The 21,372-nt window shown below is 35.4% G+C and overlaps 1 protein-coding gene across 2 annotated transcripts in view; it reads right to left on the reverse strand.

Annotated features, from left to right (window-relative positions):
- The window catches only part of SYK (spleen associated tyrosine kinase), a 168,782-nt gene that overhangs the window by 113,310 nt on the left and 34,100 nt on the right, over nucleotides 1–21,372 (reverse strand). For both annotated transcript variants that reach the window (XM_036739164.1, XM_036739163.1), the window contains exon 2: nucleotides 10,015–10,463. In XM_036739164.1, the coding sequence (XP_036595059.1) occupies nucleotides 10,015–10,428 (414 nt within the window). In that variant the 5' untranslated portion in view covers nucleotides 10,429–10,463. The remainder of the gene's footprint in view (nucleotides 1–10,014; nucleotides 10,464–21,372) is intronic.

A 21,372-nucleotide genomic window follows, 5' to 3' on the forward strand; every position in this document is an offset into this window, starting at 1 on the left:
GCAAGAAACCATCAATAACCTCTTGAAAAAGATCCCAAAAAGAAAACTCCTAGGAATTTTGTAGTCAAATTCCAGAGTTCCCACGTCAAGGAGATAATATTGCAAGCAGCCAGAAAGAAACAATTTGAGTATTGTGGAAACACAATCAGGATAACGCAAGATCTAGAAGCTTCTACATTAAGGGATCAAACGGCTTGGAATATGATATTGCAGAGGTCAAAGGAGCTAGGATTAAAACCAAGAATCACATACCCAGCAAAACTGAGTATAATACTCCAGGGCAAAATATAGATTTTCAATAAAATAGAGGATTTTTAAGCATTCTCAATGAAAAGACTAGAGCTGAATAAAAAATTTGATTTTCAAATACAAGAAATCAAGGGAAGCATGAAAAGGAAAACAGGAAGGAGAAATCATAAGGGACTTACTAAAGTTGAACTGTTTTGCTTACATTCCTACATGGAAAGATGGCATTTGTAATTCACGAGACCTTTCTCGGTATTAAGGTATTGAAGGGAATGAATATACATGTGTATATATATAGACAGAGGGCATAGAGTGCGTTGAACATGAAGGGATGATATCTAAAAAATTAAAATTAAGGGGAAAGAGAGGAATATATTGGGAGAAAGAGAAATGCAGAGATAGAATGGGGTAAATTATCTCCAAAAAAGTGGCAAGATAAAGCAGTTATAATGGAAGGGAAGAGGGGGCAGGTGAAAAAATGAGTGAACCTTGCTCTCATGATATTTGACTTAAGGAGGGAATAACATACACTCAATTGGGTATCTTACTCTACAGGAAAGTGGGGGAAAGGGGACAAGAGGGAAGGGATGATGATAGAAGGGAGGGCAGATTGGGGAAGGAGATAGTCAAAAGCAAACACTTTTGAAAAGGGACAGGGTAAAGGGAGAAAAGCGAATAAAGGATAGGAAGGATAGAAATATAGTTAGTCTTTCACAACATGACTATTATGGAATCATTTTGCATAACACTACATGTGTGGCCTATGTTGAATTGCTTGCCTTCTCAAGGAGGGTGGGTGGGGAGGGAAGAAGGGAGAAAATTTGGAACTCAAGGTTCTAAAAACAAAGTTTTTTTTAAAAAAAGTTGTTTTTACATGCAACTGGGAAATAAGATATACAAGCAATGGGATATAAGAATCTATCTTGGCTTACAAGAAAGTAAGGGGAAAGGGGATGGGGGGGGGTGATGAAAGGAAGGCAGACAAGGGAAAGGAGCAATAAGAATTTATTCCATCTTGGAGTAGAGAAAAGGGTAGAAATGGGAAGAAAATTTGTAACCCAAAATCTTGTGGAAATCAATGTTGAAAACTAAAAATATTAAATAAATAAAAAGAATGTAAAAAAAGAAACAATTATACATAATACACATAAGGAAATACAAGTTATTTCAGCAAGAGAATTTTCTTTATCGCATTAGAATCTTATATTTGATAATAAAATAATCCTTTATTTTAATGAGAATGGAAAGTGTTCAGAGAAGTATCTGAGGAACTCAGGATAAAATCTCACCCCATATATATTAAGACAAACAGCCACAGATTTGAAGTTTCAAGAGGCTAGAGCTCAGGTCCTTTTCAAGTTGTTCTGTACAAAGTACATGTCATTAAATGCTTAATAAATGTATTTTATAAAAGATTGAGAAGAAAAAAAAATTAACTCAAGGCTCTGAATTTAGTTTTTTTAGAGTAAAATTGAGACCCTGAGTACTAAAAACGCACTAAGCCTGAACAAAAGATTCATACTCTGAACAATTCTTTTTTAATACAATTTTCCTTTTCATAGTACTTTACATAATCCTATCAGGAGAGTCTTGGCTCTTCGAAATGGCAAATCTATTCATCCCATAACCCTTAAATCCATGTATATTGTTCTTTTCTATACCTTTGCCTCTTGATCCATGACCTACTGAGAGTCTGAGTGTTTAGGGTCAGAATGCCAAAATCTAAACCTTCATATGACATGGGAACATAGAGGATAGGGTTGAACAACATAAAGCTGCAACTGTTCAGGAAGTGGGTTCTTTGGCCACATCCTGGCTGAGTTAGATCTGATCAGAGTGGTGCCTCTTGAAATGCTTGACCACTTGAAAACTCTTCTTTGCCTTGCAGCTTCAGAGGAAGCAAAATAAGGGGTCTCTATGCATGAGGCACTAGTACTAGGGGTGGATGAGTTGGGGGAGTCAGCTAATGCCTTCTGTAGGGGGTAGAATTTGAATAGAACTTTAAAAGTAGATGTGGGTTTTATAAGGCAGAGGTAAAGAGAAAGTGCTTTCCAAAAATGGGCATTTGAGTCCAGAGACTGAATGTTATTTATGAAGATTCGTAAACAAAGTAGTTTAAATGAACTGTACAGTGTGTGAAAGGGCAGTAATCTGTAATGAACTTTGTAAGCTAGGTTAGAACCAGATTGGGAAGGGCTTCAAATATTCTACAGAGGATTTTGTATTTTACCTTAGAGCTAATAATGGGTTTGTTTTTTGGGTTCTTTTTTTTTTTAGCTTTTTGGTCAAGACCCAGAATTTAAGAATATCAATTTGACAGGTGAGTGAAGGATGGATTGGAAAAGAGAAAGACTAGAAGCAAAGCAATAAGTTAGGATGGTATTGTCATAGTCCAGATGAGAGGTAATGAGGAGCTAGGTTGATAGTTATGTGAATAGAGAAAAAGGGATGAATTTGAGAGATGTTGCAGAGTCAGAAGTGGCAAGTCTTGGTAAGTATTAGGATAAGGACTTGATGACTCTGAGGTTATACAACCTTGATGGATGAAGTAGGGATATTAGAAAGAAAGGCGGCTTTAGGGGAGAAAAATACTGACTCTTGTTTTGTGTATATTGACTTTGAGCTGCCTCTAAGACTGGAAATGTTCAACAAGCAGCTGGTGATACAAGACCAAAACTCAGGAGATAAACTTTTTTTTATCTTGCCAGATTGCTAGCTACTCTCCTCCCTGCTACTCTTCTCCTTTCCATTTATTTGTTGTCTTTCTCCAATAGAATATAAGCTCCTGAGGCAGAGCCAAGATGGCAGAGAGAAGCCAAGAAGTTGCATGAGCTCTTCTCAGTTTCCCTCAGAAACAATATTAAATCAAGCTTCTAAATAGATTCTAGAGAGATAGAATCACAAAAAAGACAGAGTGAAACAATTTTCCAGCTTAAGATAACTCAGAAGAACTTCCAGAAAGGTCTGTCTTACTTGGGTGCAAGGAGAGCAGAGCCCAACACAGACAACGTCCCAAGAAGCCAGCAGGAGGCTCTTAACCACAGCACAGATCAGCAACTGAGGCCCCTCAATCCTGGCTCAGCAGGCTAGTGGCACAGCAGGGCAACTGTGAGACCTCCAGCTCCACTGCAAAAGGCAAACTGCCAGCCATAGAGGCCCAGCACAAGAGTGACTCTGCCGGGCCACCCCAGTGCATTGGGCAACCCACAAGCACCGGAAAGTCAGTGACCGGACCCCTGGGCTCCTAGTACAAGAAGTTTGGGACAATGCCCCCTATGCCCCAGAAGTAGAGCTCAACTTTTAAAAATCAGCAAAAAAATCAAAAAGAGCCCTGACCATAGAAGCTACTAGAGCAATAGGGAAAATCCAATAGAAACTCAGAAGAGAACAACAATCTCAAAATGACTACATACGAAGCCTCAAAGGTGAATATGTATTGGTCTCAAGCCTTTTGGAAAAGCTCCAAAAGATTTTAAAAATCAAGTAAGAGAGGTAGAAGAAAAATTGGGAAAAGAAATGTGAGTTAGGCAGGAGAATTACGAAAAAAAAGGGCAACAGCTTGGAAAAGGAAGCACAAAAATTGACTTAAAAAACCCAAATCCTTAAAAATAGAATTGGCCAGATGGAAAAAAAAACCACTGAAGAAAACAACTCCTTTAAAAGTAGAATTGGCCAAATGGTAAAGGAGGTAGAAAAGTAACTGAAAAAAATAACTCCTTAAAAATGAGAATTGGGTAAGTGGGAGCTAACGACTCCTTGAGACATAAAGAAACAGTCAAACAAAACCAAAATAATGAAAAGAATAGAAGAAAATGTAAAATAATATATTGGCAAAACAACTGATCTGGAAATAGATAATTTAAGAATTATTGGACTACCTGAAAGCAATGATCAAAAAGAGAACCTGCACAGCCTCTTTCAAAAAGTCATCGAGGAAAACTGCCCCCAACATCCTAGAACAAGAGGGTAAAATAGTCATTAAAAGAAGCCACCGATCACCTCCTGAAAGAGAGCCCAAAATGTAAACTCGAAGGAATATTATAGCCAAATTCCACAAGTATCAGGTCAAGGAGAAAATACTACAAGCAGCCAGAAAGAAACAATTCAGATATCCAGGAGCCACAGTCAGGTTTACACAGGACTTAGCAGCTCTTACTTTAAAGAATCAGAGGGCTTGGAAGATGATACTCCAAAAGGCAAAGCTTAGATTACAACCCAGAATGAGTTACCAAGCAAAAATGAGCATACTCTTTCAGGGGAGGAGAAGGAAATTCAATGAAAGGGGACTTCCAAACTTTCCCGATGAAAAGACCTGAGCTGAACAGAAAATGTGATCTTCAAATACAAGACTCAAGAGAAGCATAAAAAGGTAAACATGAAAAAAACATGTTATTCAATAAGATTAAACTATTTACATTCCTACACGGGAAGATGGTACTGGTAACTCTTGAGAACTGTATCTCTATTACAGCAGTTAGAAGGAGTATGCATAGATGAAAGGTGTGGATATAAGTTGACTTTGATGTGCTACTATATATATATATATATATATATATATATATATGTATATATATATATATATACACATATATATATATATACACACACACACACACATATGTATATATGGTTAAAAATAAGGATTGTACTGGGAGAAGAGGAAAGACAGCTGCAGAATAGGGTAAATTATATCATATGAAGAGGCACAAAAGACACATTAGAGTAGAGTGAAAGAAAGGAGGGGGCGAGCATTGTTTGAACCTTATTCTCATCAGATTTTGCTCAAAGAGTATTTTGGAATAACACACATTCAGTAGGGTGCAGAAATTTATCTTACCCTATAGGGAAGTAGGAGAGGAAAGGGGAAAGAAAAGGGCAGGAGGGCTGATACAGACTGAGGAAGGTGGTGGTCAGAAGCAAAACACTGGTGAGGAGGAACAGGGTGAAAAGTGAGAAAAATATAACAGGGGGAAAGAGGATGAAGAGAAATAAAAAACTAGTAATCCCAATTATGAATGTGATAAACTCTTCCATAAAATGGGAGTGGATAACAAAATGGATCAAAAGCGAGAATCTTACAATGTTTTTTTACAAGAAACACACCTGAAGCAGAGAGACACACACAGAGTAAAGGTAAGGGGCTGGAGCAGAATCTATTATGCTTCAGCTGAAGTAAAAAAAAAAGGAGGAATAGCAAGCCTGATCTCCGACAAAGCAAAAGCTAATACAGACCTAATTAAAAGAGATAAAGAAGAAAACTACATCTTCTGGAAAAGTACTTTAGAACATGAAGTAATATCAACTGAAAAGGTATATACACCAAGTAGTATAGCATCCAAATTCTTAGAGAAGAAGTGAATTATAGGAAGAAACGGACATAAAACTATACTAGTCAGGGATCTGAACCTCCTCCCCTCTGAACTGGATCAATCTAAACACAAAATAAATAAGAAAGAAGTTAAGGAGGTGAATAGAATTTTAGAAAGGTTAGATATGGTAGATCTCTGGAGAAAAATGAATGGGGATGGAACGGAATATACCTTTTTCTCACCTACACAAAAACTGACTACGTATTAAGGCATAAAACCCTCCCAATCCAATGCAGAAAGGCAGAAATATTAAATATATCCTTTTCAGATCATGATGCAATAAAAATTATATTTAATAAAGGGTCATTGAAAGACTACAAATTAATTGGAAACTAAATAACCTAATAATGAGTGGGTCAAAGAAGAAATCATATAAACAATAAAATAATTTCATCAAAGAGAATGGCAATAATAAGACAACATACCAACACTAATGAGGTACAGTGAAAAGCAGTTCTTAGGGGAAATTTTACATGTCCAAATGTTTACATGAATAAAATAGAGAAACAGGAGATCAATGAATTGGGCATGCACATAAAAAAGTTAGAAGAAGAACAAATTAAAAATCCCTAAATTAATAAAATTAAAAGTGTGAAAACTACTGAACTAATAAATAAAACTAAGAGCTGGTTTTATTTTAAAAAAGATAAACCTTTGGTTAATTTGATTTAAAAAAAGACAGAAGAAAACCAAATTGCCAGTATCAAAAATGAAAAGGGTGAATTCACCACAAACGAAGAGAAAATTAAAGTAATAATTAGGAGCTATTCTGCCCAACTGTATGCCAATAAATCTGACAATCTAAGCAAAATGGATGAATATTTACAAAAACATAAATTGCCCAAGATTAACAGAAGAGGAAATAAAATACTTAAGTAACCCCATTTTAGAAGAAGAAATTGAACAAGGCATCAATGAATTGCCTAAGAAAAATCCCCAAGACTCGATAGATTTACAAATGAATTCTTCCAAACATTTAAAGAACAACTCATTCCAATAATATTTAAACTATTTGGGAAAATAGGCAGACGAGTCCTACCAAATCCTTTAATGACATAAACATGGTGCTGATATCTAAACCACAAAGAGCCAAAACAGAAAAAGAAAATTATACATCAATTTCCCTAATGAATATTGATGCAAAAACTTTAAATATTAACAAGGAGAGTACAACAATTTATCACAAGCATAATACACTATGATCAGGTGGGACTTATACCAGGAATGCAGGGCTGGTTCAATATCAGGAAAACTATCAGCATAATTGACCATATCAACAACAAAACTTACAGAAAAAAAAATGATTTTCTCAACAGATGCAGAAAAAGCTTTTGACAAAATAGAGCACCCATTCCTATTTAAAATATGAGAAAGCACAGGAAAATAAGAATTTTCCTTAAAAGGACAAGTACTATCTATTAAAACCATTAGCAAGCATTATATGTAATGGGGATAGCCAAGAAGCATTCCCAATAAGATCAGGGGTGAACCAAGGATGCCCACCATCACCATTAATATTCAAGAGTGTACTAGAAATGTTGGCTTAAGCAGTTAGAGAAGAAAAAGAAGCTGAAGGAATTAAAATAGGCAATGAAGAAACAAAACTATCGCTCTTTGCAGATGACATGACAGTATACTTAGAGAATCCTAGGTAATCAACCAAAAAACTACTTGAAACTATTAACAACTTTGGCAAAGTGGCAGGATATAAAATAAACCCACATAGTTCATCAGCATTTCTATACATTACCAACAAAGCCCAGCAGCAAGAGATAGAAAGAGAAATTCCATTTAAAATAACTGTAGACAACATAAAATATTTGAAAGTCTACCTGCCAAGACAAACCCAGGAACTATATGAACAGAATTACAAAGCAGTTTTCACACAAATAAAGTCAGATCTAAACAACTGGAAAAATATCAATTGGTCATGGATAGGCCACGCTAATATAAAAATATGACAATTCTACCTAAATTAATTTACTTATTCAGTGATATACCAATCACAGAACCAAAAAATAATTTTATAAAACTAGAAAAAATAATAACAAGATTTATCTGGAAGAACAAAAGGTCCAGAATATCAAGAGAATTAATAAAAAAAACTGCAAAGGAAAGTGGCCTAACAATACCAAATCTAAAACTACATTATAAAGTGGCAGTCATCAAAACCATCTGGTAGTAATAAACAGAGTTTTGGATTAGTGGAACAGGTTAGGTACACGACACTGTAGTCAATGAGTACAGTAATCTTCTGTTTGATAAACTCAAAGACCTCAGCTTCTGGGATAAGAACTCACTATTTGACAAAAACTGCAGAGAAAACTGGGCAAGAGTATGGCAGAAAGTAGGCATAGACATCTTACACTGTATACCAAGAAAAAGTCAAAATGGATGCATGATTTAGACATAAAAGGTGATACCATAAGCAAATTAGGTGGGCAAGAAATAGTTTACCTATCAGATCTATGAAGAACAGAAGAATTTATGACCAAACAAGAGATAGAGAACATTATGAAATGCAAAATGGATAATTTTGATTATATTAAATTAAAAAGGTTTTGCACAAACCAATACAACCAAGATTAGAATGGAAGCAGAAAGCTGGGAAACAATTTTTATAGCCAATGTTTTTCATCTATATAGAGAACTGAGTTAAATTTATAAAAATACAAGTCATTCCCCAATTGATAAATGGTCAAAGGATATGAACAGGCAATTTTCAGACAAAGAAATTAAAGCTATCTATAGTCATAGGAAAAATGTTCTAAATCGCTATTGATTAAAGAAATTCAAATTAAAACGACTCTGAGGTACCACCTTACACCTATCAGATTGGCAAATATGAAGAGGAAAATGATATATGTTGGAGAAGATAAGGGAAAATTAGAACACTAATGCATTTTTGGTGGAGTAATAAACTGGTCCAACCAGTCTGGAGAGCAATTTGGAACTATGCCCAAAGAGCTATAAAACTATGCATAGCCTTTGATCCAGCAATACCACTACTAGCTCTGTATCCCGAAGAGATCATTAAAAAGGGAGAAGGACTAACATATACAAAAATATTTATAGCAGCTCTTTTTGTGGTGGCCAAGAATTGGAAATTGAGGGGATGTCCATCAATTGGCAAATGGCTGAACAAGTGGTGGTATATGAATGTATTGAATGTATATGAATGTGATTGTTAAATAAGAAATGATGAGCAGGCAGATTTCAGAAAAACCTGGAAAGATTTTTGTGAACTGATGCTGATTAAAGCGAGCAGGACCAGGAGAACATTGTACACAGTAACAGCAGCACTGTGAGATGATCAACTATGACAGACCTAGCTCTTCTGAGCAATACCATGGTCCAAGATAATTCCAAAAGACTCACAATAGAAAGTGCTATCCACATCCAGAGAAAGAACTATGGAATCTGAATGTCGATCTAAGCATACTATTTTCACTTTTTTTGTTTTTTGTTTTTTCTTTCTCATGGTTTTTCACTTTTGTTCTGATTCTGCTTTCATAACATGACTAATGTGGAAATATGTTTAACGTTATTGTACATGTATAACCTATATCAGATTGCTTGCTTTCCTGAGGCGGGGAGAGGAAAGGGAGGGAAGAAGAAACATTTGGAACTCAAAATCTTAAAAAATGAATGTGGAAAGCTATCTTTACATGTAATTGGAAAATAAAATACTATTAAGTGCAAAAAAAAAGAATGTAAGCTCCTAGAGAGCATGGACTATCTTTCTTTTTGCTTGTATTTGTATGCCCAGCTTAGCACAGTGCCTGACACATGAGATGGTACTTAATAAATGAGTGTTAGTTGATAGCATTTATAGTTTGATATGAAGGATAAAGTATAAACAAAGATACTATCATACACATTATTATATAACAAATGTAACAGAATTGCAAAAGTACATGTATTTAAATCAATGATGAGCCATTTTATACTATAGTTATCTGTGCATGTGTCATATCCCCCCCCAGAAGGGAGGGGCCATATCTTATCTAAATTTTCCATCTTTCCCAAGCACCTAGCACAGTGTCATGCACAGAAGGTGCTCACATAATGCTCTTTGAGTAGAATAAATTGGAAGTACAGTACAAAAATGACATGCCACAGCAAGAAAATAAATTCTAAATGTCTATTAAAATTTGATATGTGATGACAAAAAAGGAAGGTTACCTTTTAAAAGCATGATTTGTATCTGCTGAAGTCAACAGCTATTTAAATTTCTATATATTGAAACATTACCATGTAAAATACATACATATATTTATATATGTATATATATATATCAATATTGTGAAGGGTTATGGTGAAAGCACAGACTCTTGAAATTAATTAAAATTAAAATACAAACAAAATTTCTTTGCACTGGAAATAGTAAACAGCTTACCTGCAAGTTCCACGTCTGTTTTACATATTCTCTGATGAGGTTTTCCTTCAAATCTTCAAACGGACCAGTCTTGGGTTCTACTCCAGGTGGCCGATTCAAAGCTTTCTTCAGAAGACAGACTAGACCATCAGACTCTTGAGAATGATAAAGGCAGAGTTCAGCAGGGCTCATGTGGGTCCTCCCACCAGCAATGGCATATGTCCCATTCAGCTCCCTCTCAATGGTGTAATGATGAGCCTTCTTTCCAAAAGCCACAGATAGTGCAAAGCCACCCAGGTAGTTGCGACTCTGTCGAAGTAGGTAGAGTCCATCACTCATTCCCCCCTGAACAAGATAATCTTCTGCTTCTTCACGGGTGATGTTGCCAAAGAAAAAGGGTAAGTGGTTTGCATTGTCAACCATGCTGGTTGCCATGGCCACTTATTAAGCCAAAAGCAACACTCTTGTACCTAGTAGAGAAAAGAGAACATAAAGAGTGGTCAACTTGGGAACATAATGGACAAGACAAATGGGGGAAGAGGAGGATTAAAACAACGGAAGAAAAAATTGCCTCCTCACAAGTTGTAGAGGGAGCTCTTAAATTCATAGGATCACAGATTTAGAGATACATAGGATATCAGACATCAACTTGTCCAAACTCCTCATTTATAGATGAGAAAAACTAAGGTTCAGAGAATTTGTGATTTGCCCAGGGTCACAAAGTAAATGTGTCAAAGTTTTAGAATTAATTCTCAGAATGGTGTTACTTCCTTATTGGTTTTGACATCCTTAAGTTTCCTGTTATATACTGGAGAAGTTCTTTTATTTTTGTAAGTAGGTGGTGCAAGTATCATTTTTCAGATGAAGAAACCAAAACTATGAGAGGTTAACAGCCTGGTCCAAGATAGCCAGTGGCAGAGATGGGAATCAAACCCAGATGACAGCACTCTAGTCTGACGTTCATTCCACTACGTTAACAATTGTAAAATATATCACCTTAGGTTGAGAGCCTAATTATTTAGATAAATCATGGAATCTTAAACCTCAGAAAAAAACCTTAATGATCATCTAGAACAAATTCCTCTGGGATCCATGTGGTGCAGTAGGAAGAGATTTAATAAAATTGAAAGGAAAAAACAAACACAGAGTTGGCCAAACCTCAAACTCTGGAGAGGGATCAAAAGAAAAAAATTAGCCTGATTTTCAAAGAGACACATAAATGATATATCACTATATATATACATATATATATACATATATATATATATATATACACACACACACACACATATATACATATATATACACACACACATTATATATATATAATATTTTTGCCTTGCTATATATTCCCAGAATTAAGCACAGTACCTATATAAGTGTTTAATGAATATTTGTTTATTTACAAATAAATAAGAAATAAAGTATTATTTTCCAAACATTTTTTGCCAAATTAGATATCAACGAAACTGACTAAAGGAAAGTGACAGATTAAATTAAGGAATTGATGAATATCAGTAAAAATATGAAAGGTCAAGTGAAACAATACAGAATGTAAATAACCCAATTTCAGAAAAATTAATTGAACAAGTAATAACTGAATTCCCAGAATGAAAAAAAAAAGCCAAGACCAGAAGGATTTACAGAGTGAACTGCATTTTCAAAGAACAACTGATTGCAGTATTACATAGACAATTCAGAAATTTGAGAAACAGATCAAATAAAGAAAACTATAGACCAATATCCCTAAAGAATAGTGATGCAAAACTTTAAATGAAATATAGCAAAGAGACTATAGCAACACTTCAAAACATCTGTACATTTTGACCAGGTAGGGTTTATAACCAGGCATGAAAGATTCATTCAGAATTAGGCAAGCTATAAAAATAAGAGACCATATTAATAAGAACAAAAAAAATCATGATTATATTAATGCATGGAAAATTTTCATTTTTTACAAAATACAATAAATATTTTTATTTAAAAATCATTAAGTAGACATAGGACTAAATGGCCTTTTTTTAATATGGTAAAAAAAAACTATCTAAAAACTAAGAGCTACCATTACATGTAATGGAGATAAATTAGAGGCCTTTACAATAAGATTATAGAAAAATCAGTGAGTTCAATTTTGACCACTAGCATTTAACATAGTGCTAGAAATTCCAGCAATACCATTAAAACAAGAATAATTAATTTGGAAAATAAACACAGCTAAGGAGAAACAAAACTATTATTTTTGTACATAATAGGATAGAAGGGATAGAACACTGGGCCTGGAGTCAAGAAGACCTGAGTTCAAATCCATCCTCAGACATTTACTGGCTGTGTGACCCTGGGAAAGTCACTTAACCCTACTTGCCTCAGTTTCCTCATCTGTAAAATAAGCTGGAGAAAGAAATGGCAAACCACTCCAGCATCTTTGCCAAGAAAACTCCATATGGGGTCATGAAGAGTCAGAAATGACTGAAAATGATTGAACAACAAAAACATATCAATATATAGCTATATACACAAATACACACACATATACATACATGTAGTACTATACTAATATATTATGGGCATTATAAGATGAAAATTATTAAAAACTCTGGTACTGATGAAATCATATCTTTACTTTTAGTGAGAGCAATATTATTGAATTCTTGAACCGCTTGATTTAACAATTTGATACAGCAATTCAAAGGACTGGCTTTTAGTTGAATGATCACATCTGACAATGATACCTTTTACTTATTTTGGCTATCAGCTCCTTGTTATTCATTTTTGTTCCAGAACCAGAGTCATTCTCCTTGGCAGAGAGAAGCTGAATCAAAATAAGGAAGATCTGCTTTCTCTCTATTGTCAGTTATTAGTTATTTTCCATCAGCAACTTGGTACAGCTTTACTCCACCTCCCCACCTCCCCAGGATAAATCTCCCCACCCCAGGATGACCTGCTATCTCATTAAAGTGCTGTTTATTGATGTTCTAGACCTTTCTCAACTTATCCTCAATTGTCAAAGTGCAGCCTTCCTTTAGAGAAGGCTAAGAAACCTCCAGGTAACGATCACCCATCAGTCGTTCTGCTTGGCTTCAACACCACATAACATCTTGGTGGACACCCTACCCCACCCTTTACAGCTTCCTTTTATGTGTTGTTTTCCCCCATTAAATTGTAAGTTTCCTGCCTTCTGGGGCTGTCTCTTTTCCTTATTTGTATCCCCACACCTTAGCAAAGTACCAGACACATAGCAAATACTTAATAAATGTTTATTGCACCGAATTGAATTGAATTTGCTCAAATTAAGGATTTTCTTCATGTTGGAGTAGGGATTCTCAGTTCTAAACCACAAAGGAAATTTCCAAGGAAATTTCTAAAACTGCTTGCTCTAAGTTGAGGTGGCTATGTAGTGACTGGCTAGTTGACCAAAAAATTTCTTTGTTCTCAGTCACTCAGTTTATGCTTAGGTGACAGAAAATAGCTACAGATACTTTTCCCTAGAAGCATTGTTGTTGCTGCCACCACCAACTTAATTTTGTATTGAGAGGGAGGTGATACATGTGTGAGGGGAAAAGCAATCCGCAGCAATTGGTGAGAATTGTCAAGCAAGTAAGACGCTTAATTGAAGTGGGTAGAGTCTATGAACACCTGCAGCATTTTATGCTCTAGCGACTCCCAAGGGCAGTGGCTTTTGAATTACCCATCTGTAACTCCTATAGACAGCTGGACTGAAGAGTAATAAAACAGGCTGGCAAGCATTTTCTTATGAAATGGAGCATCCTGGAGCACTTTATTCAAAATGTGCTGCAGGGACAACTAGGGATCTGCAAGGTCAAAACTATTTTCGTAACACATGAAGACATTTTAATTTATAATATTAATAAATATTGATAGACACAACCCACACAAACAAAAGCTTTTGGGGACAGGGGTTCTTAGTCATTTTTAAGTGTATAAAGGCATCATAAGGCCAAAAAATTTGAGAACCCCTACCGTAGAGAGGAATCATCTTTGTGAGATATACTGGTCTTTGTTATTGTCAGCTGAAAAAAAGTGATTAAAAAATAGACAAAGGTTCCACTCTTATGGTTATTGTTTAAGACAGATAAGATTTAAAGAACCCACATTTATAGCAAATAGATCAATGGTCAAAGGATATGAACTGTTTTCAAAAAAGAACCATCAGCAACCACATGAAAGGATTCTCCAAATTACTAACAAGAAAAATACTAATGAAAACAATGCTGAGTAAATTGGTTAATAAACAGCAAGTTGGCAAAGATGACAAAAGATGAGAATAATCAGTGTAAGCAGGGCCATGTGAAGACTGGCACACTGAGGCACTATTGTTGGAACTATGAATAGATAGAACCATTCTGGAAAGTAATTTGGAATTTCACAAAAATGTATCTAATTTTAAAGTTATGTTGATCCATTGTTCCCAGTCCTACTTGTCAGCCGCTGTTGGGGGAGGCTCTGTTGGGGCAGGAGACACCAAATCTGCAGCTTTTTGTCACATGCCTCTACGTGTAAATTGTCGCATTCTTGCTGCCTTGGGGAAGAACTGAGATTCAAGGGCTCAGCTTCTTCTGCTTTTGTGTACCTGTCTGGATTGTCTTAAAGTTATGTATAAAAGCTGGCTCCACCTTGAATCCATCCAGATCTAGAGTGATCAGTCCTTCAACATGTTGCTACCTTGATATACTTACAATAAACTCTTTTTAATGCTCTTTGTCCTGAGTTTTCCCTCGTTAATCAGAATAAAAATCTCAAATGAAGAATTTTCCTTTAAAATTAAAATACCCATACCCTTCAATTATCTGTGGAAATCACTGAAAAAGAGAAATGTCCCCTACATATCAAAGGGCTGCATTTTTTGTGTTTTAGAAAAGAATTAGAAACAAAGTAGATGCTATTCAACTGAGTAATAGCAAGACAAGTTGTGGTACATGAATGTAATGGAATAGCATCGCACTGTAAGAAATGGTAAATAGGATAAATGTAAAGAATCATTGAAAGACACCAGAATCACTGGAAGATGAACTGATACAAAATGAATAAGCAGAATCATAAAAAATAATATGCACACTGAGTAAGTAATATAAATAGAAATAACAACAAAAAACAATCAAAACTCAGTTTGAAAAGTTATAATGATTATACATGCCCCAATAAAATGATGAGAAACATTTTTTCTTTATCCTTTGCAGAAGTGGTTATGTCAGACTCTTAAAAGAAAATTGAAAGAAAAGATAAAGAAAAAAATGTTCTACAGAATCAAACTAATAGCAAGAGATGGATCTCAGGGAGATGGTAGAGAATAAAAGTTGTGAGAAATATAGGTCAAATAAAAACAAAAGATATCACCAATTTCCTTAATGAATATAGTGCAAAAATGTTAAATAAAACATTAGCAAAGAGATTACAACAACATATCATGAGGATAATACACTAAGACCAGGTGAGATTTATACCAGAAATGCAGGGCTGGTTCAATATCAGGAAAACTATCAGCATAATTGACCATATAAATAACAAAATTAACAGAAATCGTATGATTATCTCAATAGATGCAGAAAAAGCTTTTAACAAAATACAGTGCCCATTTCTGTTAAAAACTAGAGCACAGGAATAAATGGAATTTTTCTTAAAATGATTAAAATTTTCTTAAAATGATTTTTTAAAAAATGATTAAAAAACATCTATCTAAAACTATCAACAAGCATTATATGTAATGGGAATAAGACAGCAGCATTTCTAATAAGATCAGGTATGAAACAAGGATGTCCATTATCACCACTGTTATTCAATATTGTACTAGAAATGTTAAGTTTAGCAATAAGAGAAGAAAAAGAAATTGAAGGAATTAAAATAGGCAACGAAGAAACAAAACCATAACTCTTTGCAAATGATAAGATGGTATACTTAGAGAATCCTAAAAAATCAACTAAAAAGCTACTTGAAATAATTAACAATTTCAGCAAAGTGGCAGGATATAAAATAAACCTATGTAAGTCATTGGCATTTCTATATATTACCAACAAAGCCCAGCAGCAAGAGAGAGAAAGAAAAATTCCATTTAAAATAACTGTAGACAACAGAAAATATCTGGGAGTCTACCTGCCAAGAAAAACCCAGTAACTATATGGCCTACCTCAGTCCCTATTTGATTACTGAATTATCTTACTTGATAGTCCTTATTCCCATCTAGATCCTTTCGCTATTGCACCTGGGCCCCCCCACACACCCAGGCTATTTACCACTCCTTAATCCCATCCAAATCTTCTCGCAGTTTTATCTTTATATAAAAGTATCATTCTCACACCCATCAAGCTGCAGACTCACTGGGAATTTCTGCCCCCTTCTATTGTTATTACAATAAACCTTGCCACCTTGACTGAAAGAAGACTTCAGTGTTTGAATTCTTTCCAAGCAGACTCACCCTGTACCTTTACATTTCAGGGTTCCCAGAACCCCAAACTGCAACAGTACAAAGTCAAAAACTGTATTATAAAGGAGCAATCATCAAAACTACTTGGTACTGGCTAGGAAATAAGAGTAGTGGATCACTGGAATAGGTTAGATACACAAGACACAGCAAGCAATGACTACAGTAATCTACTGTTTAATAAACCCAAAGACTAGCTTCTGGGAGAAGAATTCACTATTTGACAAAAAACTGATGGAAAAACTGGAAAATAGTATGGCAGAAACTAGACATAGACTAACCATTCTGGAAAGCAACTTGGAACTATGCCCAAAGAGCTATAAAACTGTGGATATTCTTTGGTCCAGCAATACCATTCTGTATCCCAAAGAGATCATAAAAAGGGAAAAGGACCCACATGTAAAAAAATGTTTCTAGCAGCTCTTTTGTGGTGGCAAAGAACTGGAAATTGAGGGGATGCCCATCAATTGGGAAATGGCTGAACAAGTTGTGGTATATTAATATAACGGAATACTATAGTTCCATAAGAAATGGTGAGCAAGTAGATTTAAGAAAAAACTGGAAAGACTTATATGAACTGTTGCTGAGTGAAGTGAGCAGAACCAGGAGAACATTGTACACAGTAAGAGCAACACTGTGCAATGACCAACTTCTTCTCAGCAATGCAATAATCTAAGACAATTCCAAAAGACTCAGGGTGGAAAATGCTATCCACATTCAAAGAAAGAACTGTGAGATCTGAAGGAAGATCTAGGCATACTATTCTCTTCTTTTTTCTTTCTCATGATTACTTTTATTTATTTTTATTTTTTTATTATTTTTTTATTTAATATATTTAGTTTTCTGCATTGATTTTCACAAGAGTTTGAATTACAAATTTTCTCCCCATTTCTACCCTCCCCGCCACTCCAAGATGGCATATATTCTGGTTGCCCTATTCCCCAGTCAGCCCTCCCTTCTGTCACCCCACTCTGCTCCCATCCTCTGTTCCCTTCCTTTCTTGTAGGGCAAGATAAATTTCTACACCCCATTTCCTGTGTATCTTATTTTCTAGTGGCATGCAAAAACTTTTTTTTGTTTTTGAACATCCGTTTTTAAAACTTTGAGTTCCAAATTCTCTCCCCTCTTCCCTTCCCACCCACCCTCCCTAAGAAGTCAAGCAATTCAACATAGGCCACATGTGTATCATTATGTATAACCCTTCCACAATACTCATGTTGTGGAAGACTCACTATATTTTGCTCCTTCCTAACCTATCCCCCTTTATTGAATTTTCTCCCTTGGCCCTGTCCCCTTTCGAAAGTGTTTGTTTTTGATTACCTCCACCCCCATCTGCCTTCCCTTCTATCATCCCCCCTTTTTTTATCTTCTTCTTCCTCCTTTTTTCCCATGGGGTAAGTTACCCAATTGAGTATGTATGGTATTCCCTCCTCAGGTCAAATCTGATGAGAGCAAGATTCACTCATTCCCCCTCACCTGACTTCTCTTCCCTTCCTACAGAACTGCTTTTTCTTGCCACTTTTATGTGAGATAATTTACCCCATTCTCTCTCTCCCTATCTCCCTCTCTCAATATATTCCTCTCTCATCCCTTAATTTTATTTTATTTCTTTTAGATATCTTCCCTTCATCTTCCCCTCACCCTGTGCCCCCCCTATATATATATATGTATATACACATACATATATACATACATACACTCTCACATATACATATATATAGATAAACATATATATATGAATATTCTCTTCAGCTACCCTAATACTGAGGTCTCATGAATCATACACATCATCTTTCCACATAGGAATGTAAACAAAACAGTTCAACTTTAGTAAGTCCCTTGCAATTTCTTTGTCTTGATCACCTTTTCATGCTTCTCTTGATTCTTGTGTTTGAAAGTCAAATTTTCTATTCAGCTCTGGTCTTTTCACTGAGAAAGCTTGAAAGTCCTCTATTTTACTGAAAATCCATATTTTGCCTTGGAGCATGATACTCAGTTTTTCTGGGTAGGTGATTCTAGGTTTTAATCCTAGCTCCATTGACCTCTGGAATATCGTATTCCAAGCCCTTCAATCTCTTAATGTAGAAGCTGCTAGATCTTGGATTATTCTGATTATGTTTCCACAATACTGAAATTGTTTCTTTCTGGCTGCTTACAATATTTTCTCCTTGATCTGGGAGCTCTGGAATTTGGCGACAATATTCCTAGGAGATTTCTTTTTGGGATCTATTTGAGGAGGCGATCAGTGGATTCTTTCAATTTCTATTTTGCCCTGTGGCTCTAGAATATCAGGGCCAGAGCTGAATAGAAAATTTGACTTTCAAACACAAGAATCAAGAGAAGCACGAAAAGGTAATCAAGAAAAAGAACAAGAAAAATATCTTTATGTATATAAGAGAAGGCAGGTGAGGGGGAATGAGTAAATCTTGCTCTGATCAAATTTGACCTGAGGAGGGAATACCATACATACTCAATTGGGTAACTTACCCCACAGGAAAAAAGGAGGAAGAAGAAGATAAAAAAGGGGGGGTGTGATAGAAGGGAGGGTAGATGGGGGTGGAGGTAATCAAAAACAAACACTTTCGAAAGGGGACAGGGCCAAGGGAGAAAATTCAATAAAGGGGGATAGGTTAGGAAGGAGCAAAATATAGTGAGTCTTCCACAACATGAGTATTGTGGAAGGGTTATACATAATGATACGTATGTGGCCTATGTTGAATTGCTTGACTTCTTAGGGAGGGTGGGTGGAAAGGGAAGAGGGGAGAGAATTTGGAACTCAAAGTTTTAAAAACGGATGTTCAAAAACAAAAAAAAAAGTTTTTGCATGCAACTAGAAATAAGATACACAGGCAATGGGGTGTAAAAATTTATCTTGCCTTACAAGAAAGGAAGAGAAAAGGGGATGGGAGGGGAGTGGGGTGACAGAAGGGAGGGCTGACTGGGGAACAGGGCAACCAGAATATATGCCATCTTGGAGTGGCGGGGAGGGTAGAAATGGGGAGAAAATTTGTAATTCAAACTTTTGTGAAAATCAATGCTGAAAACTAAAAAAAATACTTGAGAATGTTCAGTGTACTACTACCAAAACACAAATATTAGATGCACATCTGTAGGCATGTAAGTAAGGAAAAACTACTCTTTGAATAAATATTTTAAACACTTCTTCTGGTATATAAGTACACAGTATTCTCAGAGATGTGTCTTTTTTTAAAGAATTCAGATATAACTTTGAGATCAGATTTCCTGTGATGAAAGGAAAAAGAAGAAAAGGGGTAAGAAAGGAGTTTTAAAAAGAAGAAAAAGCAAAGATAGCAAACAACAACTAGTCCTGGAACTCATCACCAACAAAAAAGGAGTATGTAATTAGGGAAGTAGGCCTTTCCTTCAGAGTGTAAAATATGCAAAATAAACTGAAAATGAGAAGTAGAAAATCTTAGGTCAGAATAAGGCCTGTTTTAAGTGTCTATTTAAAAGAGGGTAATTTTTATAGCCCACACCTGCAATAAAATCAGCAAAAATTTGGGGACTGATTGATGCATGTATTCAGTCAAAGTCACTTCACTAAAACATTTTTACAGAAACTATTTATCCTTTTCCTTTACTAGCTGTTTTTTTTTTACCTCAAAACATTTATTAGCTCTATTTATACAATCAATATAGTATAGAACTATTACGCAACCCCACAATTCAGATGAACAGCTTCAAGCTATATTAACAGAATTCTCTAACAGCACTACAAAGTCTTTCACCCCAAACACTTGATAGCAAATAATGGAAACTTACGTCACTGAAATAAAGTAATAGCACATGGCAATGTTTTAGACCCACAGAAGAGGACCCCAATTTCCTATGACTATCTGCAGTTCTCCCAACTGTGTGGAGGCTATCCCACTTGTAAATATCCTGAGGTAAAATCTTATTCACAGGCTAGACACCTAATACCCTCCTAATTTTGTGGTGGTTTTTATCTCTATCGTCCAGCCTGTAGAAGTTCAAGAAATGCAAAATAATTTTAATTTTCATATAAATCAACATTGAGTAATGGATAGAGTGGGGATTTGCAAATCAATGAAACATGGGTTTAAGCCCTGAGTTTAAGCCCTGTCTCTAATATCTCTTACTTGCCATGTGCCTGGACAAGCCATTTAACCTCTAAATGTCCTCAAACAACTCTTTAAGACTATAAATTATTTTTTTAAAAAAAGGTTCTGATCTTCATTGGGAGAAGCAGCTTCTATTACCACAAGCTCCTGATATTTAGGAAATCACACCTCTAATAAAAAAAAAGTTAAAGTCTACAAATATTTAAAAAAGAAAAGCACTACCATAAAAGGCATTACAAAACCAAATGTAAATTACTTTTGTATTATCATTTGTTTGTGATTAAAGTCTGTTCAATCCACTTATCCCATTAAGTGACATTTTGTTTCCAACCTCTGTAGGCAAAGGTTATTTTTAACTAAACCATGACTGAAGAATGAGAAGGATTTGTAATGGTAATGCTTAGGGTTTGGGATTTGTGAGGAAGGCTAAAGACTGAATTTAAGAGAGGAGAAATTTTAGAGGAATTGAGAAAAGACAGGGAATGACTAGAGCTGAAAGAGAAGAATGGCTCAAGATTAAGGAGGAGAATGAGCGCAACAGAAGTACACAAAGGAGAAAAAAAAAAGAACAAGGAGTAGATGGAAAAGGTTGACAAGCAGGAGAAGGCAAAAGACTTGAGCTGTCAGAGAAAGACTTAACGAGAAGGAAAAAAAAAACAAGAAGAGTAAGATAGTTGAGAATACAAGGTATGGCATACAAATAAGAAAAAGCAATAAATAGGAAGTTGGGTATGATTTTTACAGCTCCAATGCAATGAGGAAAGTAACAATTTCAGAGATGAAAATGCCAACAAGCAGTCTGTCTTCAGGAAATCTTCTTTTCCCATGGGGAAGCTACTAGCA

The sequence above is a fragment of the Trichosurus vulpecula genome, chromosome 9 (genome assembly GCF_011100635.1).
Source record: "Trichosurus vulpecula isolate mTriVul1 chromosome 9, mTriVul1.pri, whole genome shotgun sequence".
NCBI classification, from domain to species: Eukaryota; Metazoa; Chordata; class Mammalia; order Diprotodontia; family Phalangeridae; genus Trichosurus; species Trichosurus vulpecula.